Source organism: Odocoileus virginianus, chromosome 7 (assembly GCF_023699985.2).
Source record: "Odocoileus virginianus isolate 20LAN1187 ecotype Illinois chromosome 7, Ovbor_1.2, whole genome shotgun sequence".
In the NCBI taxonomy this organism is placed as follows: Eukaryota; Metazoa; Chordata; class Mammalia; order Artiodactyla; family Cervidae; genus Odocoileus; species Odocoileus virginianus.
The window spans coordinates 42,559,600-42,574,019 of NC_069680.1; the positions used below are offsets into that span (position 1 = coordinate 42,559,600).

The window sequence follows — 14,420 nt, forward strand, 5'->3', positions numbered from 1 at the left end:
AGGAGATGCAGGGGACGCAGATTCGATTTGGGTCAGGAAGATTCCCTGGTGCAAATGGCAACCTGTATTCCAGAAAAGAATCCTGTATTCTTGCCTGGAAAATCCTATGGACAGAGGAGCCTGGCGGGCTACATACAGGCCATGGAGTTGCAAGAGTCAGATATAACGTATAGAGACTAAACAACAATTCAGTAGTATTAAGCAATTCACCTTTTAAAACAGATCTCCAAAACTTTTTTCATCTTGAAAATCTGAAACTCTGTACCTATTAAATAACAAGTCTCCTTTTCTCTCCCCAGCCCCTGGTATCAACCATTCTATTTTCTATGAATTTGACTAGATACCTCATGTAAGTGGAAAAATACAGTATTTATCCTTTTGTGAATTGCTTTTTCACTTAGCTTAATGTCTTCAAGTTTCATCCATGTTGTAGCCTGTGACAGGATTCCCTTTGCTGTGAAGTCTGAATAATATTCCATCATATGCATGACATTCATGTTCATCATTGGTTCATCTTTCGAGAGAGATCTGGGTTGCATCCACCTTTTAGCTATTGTGAATAGCACTACTATGAATATGGATGTGCAAATCTCTGTGAGACATTGCTTTTAATTCTTTTGGATATATATCCAGAAATGGGATTATCAGATCATGTGTCAGTTGCATTTTTAATTTTTTGAAGAAACTCCATACTGATACACCATTTTATAATCTCACCAACAGTACATGAGGGACTTCTCCACATCCTTGCCCACCCTTGTTACTTTCTGTTTGTGATAGTAGCCACCCTAATAGGTGTGAGATTGCATTTCTCCAATAAATAGCAATGTTGGACATCTTTTCATATCCCTGTTGGCCATCTGTACATCATATTTGGGAGAAATGCCTGTTCAAGATCTTTGCTGATTTTTAAATTTGGTTCTTTTTTATATCAACAAAGAATATCCACAATGATACAAAATGGCTATTCAAGTACTCTTCCCTTTTCCAACCACCTACCTGAAGTTGAATTTTCTTTACCTGTTTCAGCCAAAATAACATATTACCATAGAATAAGTGAAAAAGTAGATATGAGAATCCAGCTGCCTTCTATTAAGTCAGATAATGAAGAGATTTGCAAATGTATAAAACAATGCTACTTTTCACTTATATTTTTGGAAAATATTTTTCACCAAATAATAAAATGTTTATGCTAATATTTAATGACTTTACTATTGTTAGTTTTAGGTCAGTAAATATTTTTAAGGATTCTCAGTTGGTTTTAAAATAATTTTATTTTTGGCTGTGCTGGGTCTTCATCGCTGTGTGCAGGCTTTCTCTAGTTGCAGCCAAGTGAGGGCTACTCTCTAGTTGCAGTGCCAGGCTTCTCATTGCAGTGGCTTCTCTTGTGGTGGTGGAGGAGGAAATGGCACCCCACTCCAGTATTCTTGCCTGGAAAATCCCATGGATGGAGGATCCTGGTAGGCTACAGTCCATGGGGTCGCAAAGAGTTGGACACGACTGAGCAACTTCACTTCACTTCACGTCTCTTCTTGTGGAGAACAGGCTCTAGGGCTCAATAGTTGCGGCTCGTTTGCTCCAGAGCACAGGTGCACGCACAGGCTTAGTTGCTCCAGGGCATGTGGCATCTTCCCCGATCAAGGGCGGAACCCATGTCTTCTGCATTGGTAGGTGGATTCTTTACCACTGGGCTACCAGGGAAGCCCTAAGTGTTCTCACTTTTAATCTCTAAAACAGAAAATAATGATAGATATAATCAGTATTTTTAAAAAAGTTCATTTATCCTCAATAATTTTTAAGAGTATAAAGGATTTGAGAAATCAAAAAGTTTGATATATACTGTGCTAGAAATGTTGAAGAACTGAAAGCAGTTAGTTCAAGTCGCCCAAGATTGGTTCAGAAGAAGACACTTTCTTAGATAAAATAGAAAACAATATGGATCACTAAGAATTTTAATAAATTCTTTCTAGATGGTGATGGAAAGCGGGGATTGGCTGGTTGGTGGTGACCTTCAGGTGCTGGAAAGAATACAGTGGAATGATGGGTTGGACCAATACCGCCTGACACCTCTGGAGCTCAAACAAAAGTGTAAAGAAATGGATGCTGGTATGTAGGCTGACTCTCCTGCATTTGTTAATACTCCTGACCATCCTCTGCTTACAGAATTAAGGATATCAGGAAACAGCACGTTTATAGGTTTGAAAAGTTGAAAACCTTCATCGTCTATTGATATGTCTATTGATATGGAAATCATAAAGCTTAAAGCTTCCAATCATAAAGATATGGAAAGCTTATAAGGTTGAACTACTAAAGTATTATGCAGCTATTAAAAAAAAATACACTGACACAGAAAGATACCCAAAGTATATTTGTTAAGTGAAAAAGCAAATTTCAGAACAGTATGTATAGAATAATCTTGGAAAACAAAGTAAAATGGGATAATTGCTTTTAAAATGCAAATCAAAACCACAATGAGGTACCATTACACGCCAGTCAGGATGGCTGCTATCCAAAAGTCTACAAGCAATAAATGCTGGAGAGGGTGTGGAGAAAAGGGAACCCTCTTACACTGTTGGTGGGAATGCAAATTAGTACAGCCGCTATGGATAACAGTGTGGAGATTTCTTAAAAAACCGGAAATAGAACTGCCATATGACCCAGCAATCCCACTTCTGGGCATACACACCGAGGAAACCAGATCTGAAAGAAACACGTGCACCCCAATGTTCATCGCAGCACTGTTTATCATAGCCAGGACATGGAAGCAACCTAGATGCCCATCAGCAGATGAATGGATGAGGAAGCTGTGGTACATATACACCATGGAATATTACTCAGCCATTAAAAAGAATTCATTTGAATCAGTTCTAATGAGATGGATGAAACTGGAGCCCATTATACAGAGTGAAGTAAGCCAGAAAGATAAAGACCATTACATTATACTAACACATATATATGGAATTTAGAAAGATGGTAATGATAACCCTATATGCAAAACAGAAAAAGAGATACAGATGTACAGAATAGACTTTTGGACTCTGTGGGAGAAGGTGAGGGTGGGATGTTTCGAGAGAACAGCATCGAAACAAGTATACTATCAAGGGTGAAACAGATCACCAGCTCAGGTTGGGTGCATGAGACAAGTGCTCGGGCCTGGTGCACTGGGAAGACCCAGAGGGATGGGGTGGGGAGGGAGGTGGGAGGGGGGATCAGGATGGGGAATACATGTAAATCCATGGCTGATTCATGTCAATGTATGACAAAAACCACTACAATATTGTAAAGTAATTAGCCTCCAACTAATAAAAATAAATGAAAAATAAAGTAAAATAAAATCCAAGCCTACTTCTCTGTGTAGAAGTGGAAACATCTGGCAACATGTGACCCAACCTGCCGATGACAGCAACTACCTCTAGGGATAAAGTGGGGCCAAGGGGGAGGGAAGATTTTCACTTTACATATTTTGAAAAAGAGAGAAAAAAGTAATGATAGGATGATGGATGATTTTCATATTCTATTTTGGGCTTTTCTGTATTTCCTAAGTTTTGTATAATGGATGTACATTAATCCATTTCATAACCAAAAAGAAAAATTAAGCCTCCCAGGACTTCACCACTAAGTTTTGAAGATTTCTATAAAGTGAAGAAATGTTTTAATATCTTTAAGTTGTTAAGATTTTGCTGATTCCAGAAAATATTCCTCATCAATATTCGCACCCTAGGAAAATGAGGCTGGAGCAGGGCACAAGGGGATGGATCAATACCAGCCCCTGCCTGAGCTGTGGTTTGTAAGAAAGGTCTTGGCAACTAATGTGTTCATTTCTGAGTCAGGCTCTCTGTTTAGGGCTTCCTGTGTCCTATCCCTGTCTAAAAAGTCTGGTACTGGTTGGTACCTTTGGAGTAACACCCCTAAAGATCCAGGCGCTTCTCCAGCTGGTTCTTAAAAGCAAGTGGATATACTCAAATTTGTTCTTTTTTATGGCTGAGTAATATTCCATTATATGTAGGTACCACGTCTTCTTTATCCATTCATGAGTCAGTGGACATGTAGGTTGCTTCCATGTCCTGGCTGTTGTAAACAGTGCTGCTATGAAAATTGGGGTACATGTGTCTTTTCCGATTATGATTTTTCTCATGGTATATGCCAAGCAGTGGAGTTGCTGGGTCATATATGGTAGATTTATTCCTAGTTTTTTTTTAAGGAATCTCCATACTGTTCTCCATAATGGCTCTATCAGTTTACATTCCCATCAACGGTGTAGCAGGGTTCCCTTTTCCCCACATCTTCTCCAGGGTTTCCGTCAGCTGTAGTGAGGTGGATGAACCTAGAGCCTGCAATACAGAGTGAAGTCAGAAAAGCAAATATAGTATATTAATGCATATATATGGAATCTAGAAAAATGGTATCAATGAACCTATTTACAGGAAAGGAATGGATGGATATGTGGATGTAGAGAATGAATTTGTGGACACAGTAGAGGAAGGAGAAAGTGGGATGAATGGAGAAAGTAGCATCACATATATACATGATCAGTTGTAAGATGGATATCTGGTGAGAAGTTATTATGTAGGACAGGGAGCCCAGTCTGGCACTCTGTGATGGACCTGGAGGGATGGGGGGGGGGGGGGGCGGTGGAGGGGACGAATGTATAATTATGACTGATTTTATTGTTGTTTGGCAGAAACCAACACAATATTGTAAAAAAATTTTTTTAATTTAAATAAAAAAATAGAAGAAAAAGCAAGTGGATATAACAAGTGCACTGAACAATAAACACAGCTGCGTTTTTCTGTTCTTGAAGGCATTGCATGTCTTTGATCTTGGTGTTCTGCTTTCATTTCCCAGATGCAGTGTTTGCATTCCAGTTGCGCAATCCTGTCCACAATGGCCATGCTCTGTTGATGCAAGACACCCGCCGCCGGCTCCTGGAGAGAGGCTACAAGCACCCGGTCCTGCTGCTCCACCCCCTGGGTGGCTGGACCAAGGATGATGACGTGCCCCTGAACTGGCGGATGAAACAACATGCAGCTGTGCTTGAAGAAGAGGTTCTTGATCCCAAGTCAACCATTGTTGCCATCTTCCCATCTCCCATGTTATATGCTGGCCCCACAGAGGTAAGCAGTTCCCTGAGCTGGGCTCTGGGACTCACAGGTGCAGGGTCAAGTTTCAGAAAAGCAAGAGCACTTCTGGGATTCTTCTTTATGAGCAGATTCTGACATCTTTTGGTCTCTTTTCTTTATCTGATCTGATTGTTTCCATATAGAATTTGTGGGGCTTCCCTGGTGGCTCAGAGTCTGCCTGCAATGCAAGAGACCCATGTTCCTGGGTCAGGAAGATCCCCTGGATAAGGGAATGGCAACCCACTCCAGTATTCTTGCCTGGAGAAGTCCATGGACAGAGGAGTCTGGCGGGCTACAGTCCATGGGGTTGCAAAGAGTTGGACATGACTGAGCCACTAACACTTTTCATCTGTGAAAATACTAGCAACATCAAATCAAACCTATCATACACTGCCCTTGAGACTCTGAAAGTTGGTATGTGAATGAGGCGGATAATACAGCTTACCTGGGTTATAGGGCAAGATGTATTTAGCCTAATATTTCAGCAGTTACCACTTACTCCTAAGTGATTCACCATGCTCAGTGAGCTACATTAGAAGGGAGAGGGTATCTTTAAAAGCTTAATGTCTCCCTTTCACCATAACACACTGGGCCTGTCAAACACTTTCTTTGTTGCACAGCACCACCAGTGTAGTGGATATGAACAAGTTTGCGGTAAGAATGAACTGAAAAGGTTGTAACACTTTGGAATGCTCCAAGGTGAGTTTAACAAAGTATCTTCAACCAGATCAAATTTCCAGGCCCCTAGCTCTCTTCCCTGTCTGCTCTGAGCTTGAAAGAGAACTTGTTTTGACATCCCAATGCTGTGTTGAAATGGAATCAATGTCTGCATATGAAGTTTAATTAGCTCATTACTGGCAGTCACATGGAATTCCATGGTAAGAGATTGGAGTTTGTAATTTCCCTTAAACTGTGATTTATTTTGAATGGGGAGGAACTGAAAAGTAAAATTCACATAGTTCTGTGGAATAGTAAGATCTGAGTGTTTGTAATCTGTTAGTCTGGAGAGATTATGAAATATAACCCCAGGTTCTAAGAGGGAAGGTTCTTATCTTTAAAGCTCCTATGTTGATTGCTCAGTCATGTCTGACCCTTTGTGACCCCATGGACTGAATGTAGCCTGTCAGGCTCCAGTTTCCATGGAGTACTCTAGGCAAGAATACTGGAGTGGGTTGCCATTTCCTTTTCCAAAAACTCCTATATTCTTCCCAGTAGGACAATACAGATGAGATAAGAGCAGTCTTGGACACCTCACTGACTTTCTTGCAATTATTAGTTGACCCACATTGCTGAATTACTTTTGAAGCAGAATAAAGGGATGTCTCCATAAACCTGGGCCCAAAGGATTGGCCAGTGACGATCAGCATGTCCTTGATGTGATATTTCCTAGGTTCAGTGGCACTGCAGGGCCCGGATGATTGCAGGGGCCAATTTCTACATTGTGGGCCGGGACCCTGCAGGAATGCCCCATCCTGAGACCAAGAAAGACCTGTATGAACCCACTCATGGGGGCAAGGTCTTGACCATGGCCCCTGGCCTCACCTCTGTGGAAATCATTCCATTCCGAGTGGCTGCCTACAACAAGGCCAAGAAAGCCATGGACTTCTATGATTCAGAAAGGTAGGTTTTCTGAGGAAAAATATTATTAACTTTGAAATGCATTTATTTTCTAAAATCTTTGTATCATGAGGTAATAAAGGAAAACTCTTTAATCAGCATTTGTACAGCTGGAATGGTGAGTGGAAATTCTGGGAAAGCCCCTGGCTGGACCGACAGTCGCTTGTAAGCTCAGACCTGGCCATGTACACTGTGTGTGCTCCAGTGTTTCAGCACAGCCCCGTTTGCGGTAGACGGTCCCTAAGGATTTCCTTCCCAGCACACATTCCTTGTGCACGCTTTGAGTGCCTGGCACATTACATGAAAGGGTTGTATACATGGAAAAAGATTTCATGTGTTAATAGAGCACTCAACCATGCTCAGAGCTCACCAGGTAGTCAGAGCTACAGATGACATGCCCCATGAGCTGAGGTGCAGTGAGCGCCGACTGTACAGCTGCTGCGATTTCCAGGTCTTCCGCAAGTTCCTTTACTGAAGATTTACTGAACCATTTAACTTAGAAAGATGCAGCATTTTACAGAAAGAAAAACATACAGTCTCAGAACCCGTAACATCCTCCTGCGGTCTTTGAGGTAGATGTTATTTACCTATGCTGAGTTCTTTGTTGCTATCCTGTGACAGGCACAACGAGTTTGACTTCATCTCAGGAACTCGTATGAGGAAGCTGGCCCAGGAAGGCGAGAATCCCCCAGATGGCTTCATGGCCCCCAAAGCGTGGAAAATCCTGACAGATTATTATGCGTCCCTGGAGAAGAACAACTAAATGTCCTTCAGGGCCAGTTTCGTTTTGAATTGCTCTTTGATTTCTTTTTCTATTTTTGTGATCAGATACTTTTCTATTGCTTCTCAATGATTGATTCATTTAATTTATATATATATATATATTGTATATATACCACACACAGTATGTGTGGTATATATACAGTATATATAGTAAAACTGAAGACCAAACTTTAGCAGGTAAAAGAAATATTGTTATCTTTTCAGAATGAAATTACTTTTCTACTGCATCTGAGCAGTAGCTCCTAGATTTCTTAAAGCTTTGACCATGTGTCTCCTTTACTTGCCAAAAAGTAAAGCATATTTTCCAGCTGAAGTCTTGCCAACTTGCACTCTCCCATGTCATATACCAGTAGAAGAAATCAGATGGGCAGCTTCCTATATAGCTGTCAATGAAAACAAAAGAAAATCTCACCCTAAACGAGGGGTTGCTCACGTCAAGATTCTCCTTTTGTTTCCCTCATGCCCGAATCCAGCCTTAATGCCGAGTCTCTTCTGTGCTGATGTATGACCCGACTAGAGAAACCCAATGAGTGAAAATGTGAAGTTAATCTCAGATATGCAACCTAGTTCTGTCACGAAAATTACAGTCTAATAAGAAGTCTTTTTTTCTGTGAATAACAGAACTCCAGTTAAACAGTGACTTAATTAAATGGTGACTGTTAATTAAATAACATACAGGGCTTTGATGAAAAGATTTGCACTCAGGCCTCAATCTGGCAATGTTGTGGAGACTTTTCTCCTCTTTGCTGTGGTCATTGTGTTCTACGGAGATGCTGTGCCTATTAACTGCAGGGGCATCGGCTGTGACCAGACACGATTCAGACCCATCAGACTATTGAGCTGCTGGAACCGGACAAAAACATAGGGAAAGTCCAACCTTTTCATCTTACAAGTGACCAGACTAAGACTATGCAGAAGCTCTCAGGCTTGCTGAGAGCACTGTAACTAAAGTGCCAAGTTGGCATTTTTTGCTGGTGGCACTGAAGGAGCACCCAGCTCTCCTGACTCAGGCGGATACTGTCTACACTGTACAACACAGGAGCTGGGTCTGGTTCCTGTCAACTGCTCAACTAAACTCCCTAACAGAGGGCACTTAACCAAGAAGTCGTCTTGGATTGCTGAAAGGTCCAGAGTTTTTAAAACCCAGCTGACTTTATTACAGTTGGAAAAAAAAAAAAAAACTTTTCTAAAGACTCAGCATGCTGTTCAGAGACATCCAACCTCTGATGGCTTTACTCTCTGGGAGGTGATCTGGCCCCTTATGCGTAATTCCTTGTTGCTTAGGAATATATGAAGAAATAGTACCTTTTGTACATAGGTCTCTCTGGAAGAGACTCTGGAAAGAGAAAACTGTGATTTTTTTTTTTCATTTTCTTTTTTTTTTTAAAGAAAATGCTAATCCAAGCTAATGAAACTTCTTTTGAGAAATAAATCACAATGGCCACAGCAAAGTATGACTGTCTTTAATAGTATTATAGTGCCTATATTCATGTAATCAGAGGTCCTACTGCCTTTTTAAAAACAGCATATTTATTGAAAACATGAGACAATGTAGTGCCTTAATCAATATATTTTGTGAGTTTTTAATATATTTAAAACTGCTCTTCTGCTTGAGTAGTACTTAGTGCAAATGACTATTTCTATGTACAACTGATGCTTATTCTTAATAAATTTCCAAGATAAAGGCTGTCTTTCCTGCCTATCTTTTCAAGGACTGGTTGATAATGTGTTGGTTGAAGCCCCTGTGAATTGGTGAAATTGGAGAGAAACAGCAACTCTTTCAGACCATAATTAAGAGGCTGTTTACCTCTGTTTGTGTCATTTTTAAACTGTGCTCTCGACATGAAGGCACAGGATCCCAGCCAACACTGCAGCTCCTCAGAGACCTCACCCTGGGATTTCAATGCAGCGGGATCTGGTGACCTTTTAGTTTTCCTTAATTTGTTCCCTTTTCTTCAAAGTGCCTCCAGTGAGCTTAAGCAGTTCCAGCGGGGTCAGAAGTAGCTATGCTTTTCCACAGCACCCACTGCTCCACTCACCTCAGCAGTTGCTGCTGGTGTAGGCAGAAAGCTTTAGCTGTTTCCACCCTGACTTTCAGTGGCCTTGATACAGGCCTGCAGATTTGGGGTTCCTTTCTTCCTAGAGTCCCTTTGTCTCTTCTGTCTCTGTCTCGAAGGCTTCATGCAAATTTCTGTTCCTGAACTCACTCTAAAAAAAACTGGAATAATAGCCAAATCAAATATGCCTTTGTTACCACTTCCTCTTTCTCTCCAGATCTTTACTTGCTGGCTCCTGGACAAAGTAGAGCAGGGAATGTGCAAGTAGATAAAGACAGAAGTGGTGTTGAGGGAGTAGGCCAGACTGTACAGGGCTGTGTGGAAGGCACACGTGAATCACTCATTTGCTCAGATCGTGGTGGACTTACACCAATTCGCATTTATATCAAGCCTACAAGATTCCTTTCCAACCCATCTTTCTTGCAAGAAGAAACACATCTTAGTGATTTGAGAACAGTTAAGTTCACTTTTGTTTTTTCCTCATCTTCTTCCTATTACCTTTTAGGTCTAGTATAGATCTTCAACATACTTTCCTAATAGGAAGGTAATCAGGAAATCAGGTGAGCATAAGAACAATCAATTGTTTTTGTTTGATGGAACATAGTGCAGCTTTTGTCTTTGAGATTTTGAATGATACAGGTTTCTATTTTCTATTTCTATTTTCTAATTTCTATTTCCATTACCAATAATGCATGAATCATCAAGAATTAACTACAGATTACTGAAAGAGTAAACCACTAATTTTTCCTTCCCCATGGCATGCATTTAATTCTTTGGTCAATATTAACTATTATTAGGCCATTAATTATACATACTTACCAATGATTAAAGTGACATACATAAGCAATTCACTCCAAAGGTGCTTATTTTAATTTTTTTTGCTTATATTTTAATTTTATTGAAATTATTACTAAAATAAATGGGCCACTGTCTAGAGTTTGGACATTTTAATTTGATAAAGAAAACCCAGACAAAGTAAATACTTTTTTTATGGAGCTAGGAAAAGAGTGATAATGTAAAGAAGTCTTGACAAACTGAGAAACTAATCTTTTACAGGTGAGTCTTCTATTAAATAGTTTTTTGATGCCTTATCTTTTGTTACTCATGTACTCACCCCCCCCTGCCAAGCTATTACCGTATCCATAGATTTACTAATTTGGATTAACTGTAGGGAAGACCAGTTTCAATTAGAAATCTAAATTACAGAATGTTTTTAAAAAATAACACAATTTTATTACTTTCAAATATATAAGCCACAAATGGGCACAGCTTTTTAAATGTCATAACATATATTTGTAATTGCTGGCATCAGTAATACAAACTTTATTTAGTAAAGTTCTTCCATATGGTTGGCTTGTTTCAGAAACTCAAACCTGCTCTGCACTTATTTTACTAAATAACATTTGTGAAAGTTCTTATATACCATAAAACATATTACACACATTTATGGGAGGTAAAGAAAAACCTTGATTTATTGTATAAGCATGCTTTCCATAAATAGTTCAAAGGTACAGTTCAGATCAGCACAGGTTGAAATAATGATGGCCTATGTGTCTGTGCTCAGTCACTTCTCTCTGCAGCCTATGGATTGTGGATCTCTAGGCTCCTCTGTCCATGGAATTTTCCAGGCAAGAATACTGCAGTGGATGACCCAGGGATTGAACCTGGGTTTCCTGCGTTGCAGGCAGATTCTTTACCATCTGAGCCACCAGGGAAGCCCCAATAATAGCCTACTTTCATGTAAACAACTCCAACGCTGATCTGGTCTTTTAAGCTAGTTAAAAGAATGGCCTCTATAAATGTATTCCCTGAGAAGAACCTACATTTATGGAAGATAATTCCATCAACTACTAAAGAGGTTGTACCCCACATCTTACCCTCAAATTATATTAAAAAAAATTACATAAAATACCAGATCTTTGGATATTCAAAGTAAACAACCAAGGAAGAGCTTACAGCTTCAAAAGAGCCAAAGAAACACGTTTAATAAGCAGAAACACCAAATACATGGAAGTGTCTATGACTTGCCTACCTAATGCCATGTTTTATAATTTATATGTCTATTAAAACAAGTCTATTTATAAGGCTGACACCCCTCAGTAGCTAAGAGAGTCGCCAGTTTAAAGTTCCGATTATTAAGTCAGTATTGCTAAGGACCCAAAATGTCTATCAGCACGGGCATTGGTGCATCAGTGTGCTGTTTAGTGAAAATCGGGATGGGAAATTACAGCACATCTATTTCAGCATCTCCATTATTGAACAGATAAGGAAATGGAGGCCCAGAAATGTGAGATGACTTCCCTAAGGACATGACAACCTACAGACTTCCTAGTTCCCAAAGCGTTTTCATATGATGCCTAGAACCACAGAAGGTATACATTATGATTTCTATTTACAGATAAGGGAACAGATGCCCACAAACGCAAAGAGATTTTGCCCAAGGCTACACTATGCGTGTGCTCTCTAGCACGTTCTCTGTTAATAAGAGTTTCACAACTGCGACTGGAAGCTATAAAGCTGCAAGTGAACGTTACATGACTTATAATAAATATCTGCACAACTTCTTTTGCTAGAATGTAGAAGGATGCAAAAGACTTTCACTTCCATAGTAATAAAATCCACACAAAAGAAAAATAATACTTTTCTATGAAACTAGCAAAGAACAGGGGATGCAAAGTCTTCTTCATGAACTGACTTCTCTGGAGAAATAAGCCCTTCAGGGGGAGCAGAGCGCCTTGGTCCTTTTTTATACTAGGGTAGACTCCTGAGTCAGGATATACTGTTTGGAAGAGCACGCCTGCCTTAGATGGGAGACTTTGCAGGCATGAGGAAAGTTCAGTCAACACTCAAGACAGTAGTGATTGAAATCAGGAAAAAACATTTTAAAACAAACTCCTAAGCTAGACAAGTCCCCTTCTCTGGATTGTATAGAGAAAATGGCAGAAGAGGGGTTGGAAGTCTTATACATTCTCGTGGTGACTGGATGCCAGAACCCTGTCAGAACTGAATACAAAGAACACAAACATCGGAACAGGCAACCCCTCCCACCTCAAATATCACCAAGAACTCCCTGAGAAGGTAGGGGTTGGGCTAAGCCTGGTCTGCTCATCTTATTAAAGCTACAGCCCAGACTCACCCTGACTAGACTCTTAAGAGAAACGGAATGATCAGTCCTTCAGGCTAACCGACCATCAGAGGAACAGACTTGTACTTCCTGGAAATAAAACAAAAATCCATGTTATACTTCAGTCTCCACTATTCTTTCTTTACACCTACTATCTTGAAAAAAATAAATTACAAGTTAGAAAAACAATCATCTTGCTGAAGAGTTTGGCATGCCACGTAGCAATCCATCCCTCATCAAGAGGTAAAACCTATGGGATTGCACTGCGCAGGATCTGAAGGCCTGTCCACACAAATGGGGATGTGTGTTGCTTGTATGTCCAGCATGCCCACCTGAGTCATAACAATGCTGCCCTTCACTTAGCAGTGCAGGTCTTGTGTGACCAGCTGGTCATTTACCTTTTGTGTCTAGCCACATTCTTCACAATATTCCTTTCAATGAAACACCTCTCCTTTTGTAGTTGACCAGTAAATCCAGATACAGTTGACCCTTGAACAAAGTAGGGGATAGGAGTGCTAACACTCTCTTATCTACAGCTCCCCTATATCCACCGTTCTAAACCTGCATTCAACCAAATGCAGGTAGACTGTGTAAAACTGTAGTTTTAACTGTTGAAAAAAATCTGAGGATAAATGGACCAATGCAATTCAAACCTGTGTCACTGAAGAGTCAACTCTATTTGTTCTCCAACCATTTAAGTCAAAGGAGTTCCTGAAAGGTCATTCTCTTAAAGCTCCAGGACTGCCAGGAGTGACTTTTTATCTGGGTTTGCACACTTCTAAGATTCTGAAACTTGTGTGGGGCGATTTAAACATTTGGAGTTCATTTAATCTAGTAGAGGAATAAAAGCAACTTTCTTAAGAAATTCCTGTTTAAAAAAAAACCTTCTGGAGCTTTCAGAGTTCCTAACCTAAGTCTACTTTCTTAGCCTCCGCTGATCTTAAGAAGCTCCTCATATCCTTCAAATAAATCCTTTATTGCTTAGGTCAGCTACAGTTGATTGCCTGCAACAGAATCCTAACTGGTACTCTTTATAAGACTGGGACTGTGGCCTAGTGGACAATGCTCATCTCCCCAGACATGTCTGCAAAGGACTTTGCTTAATGGATGATATTCTACCAACCCCTGTTTGAGTATCTTGGTCATTCTTAGAATTTTTGGAAGCTGTGTATCCTCAGGACAGTGAGGCATATGCCACTATGTTCTATTCTCAGCTCCAAATCTTGCATGTCAGTAATTATTTCAATGTTTGGCTCTAGTTTTCCAAGCTGTTATATGTGCAAACCTGTATCCTGAACGCATTCCATACTAGCTCTAACATTCACTGAAATTATATCCCAAAGCACACAAGCTTTTATCTAATATTGTTCTCAAGCAGATTGATAACAGTAAATGTTAGACAATCACAAAAATATACTCCCAGTTTAGTATTTTGGTAATGAGACCCTTATGCTGTGTTAGTATTAATAGTGTGTACACCAGTGTTAAGAAAGGATGTTTTGTTTTTACTCACATGCTAAATGGTTTCTTTTAGGTTTAATCTTGTTTGCATTTGGCATCTGTGCTATGCAGGCATACCTAGGACTTTATTGTGGGTTTTGCTGCAGATCATTGCAATAAAGCAAATCTCAATAAAGTCACACAACTTTTTGGTTTCCTAGTGCATAAAAAAAGTTATGTTTATACCATACTGTAGTCTACTGAGTATATAATAGCATT

General features: G+C 40.0%; 1 protein-coding gene across 6 annotated transcripts in view; it reads left to right on the plus strand.

Moving 5' to 3' along the window:
- PAPSS2 (3'-phosphoadenosine 5'-phosphosulfate synthase 2) overlaps positions 1–9,204 on the plus strand; it is an 85,762-nt gene extending 76,558 nt beyond the window's left edge. For all 6 annotated transcript variants that reach the window (XM_070470594.1, XM_020884019.2, XM_020884020.2 and 3 more), the window contains 4 exons: positions 1,971–2,106; positions 4,846–5,114; positions 6,511–6,740; positions 7,359–9,204. In XM_070470594.1, the coding sequence (XP_070326695.1) occupies positions 1,971–2,106; positions 4,846–5,114; positions 6,511–6,740; positions 7,359–7,500 (777 nt within the window). In that variant the 3' untranslated portion in view covers positions 7,501–9,204. The remainder of the gene's footprint in view (positions 1–1,970; positions 2,107–4,845; positions 5,115–6,510; positions 6,741–7,358) is intronic.
- Positions 9,205–14,420: the final 5,216 nt, after the last annotated feature.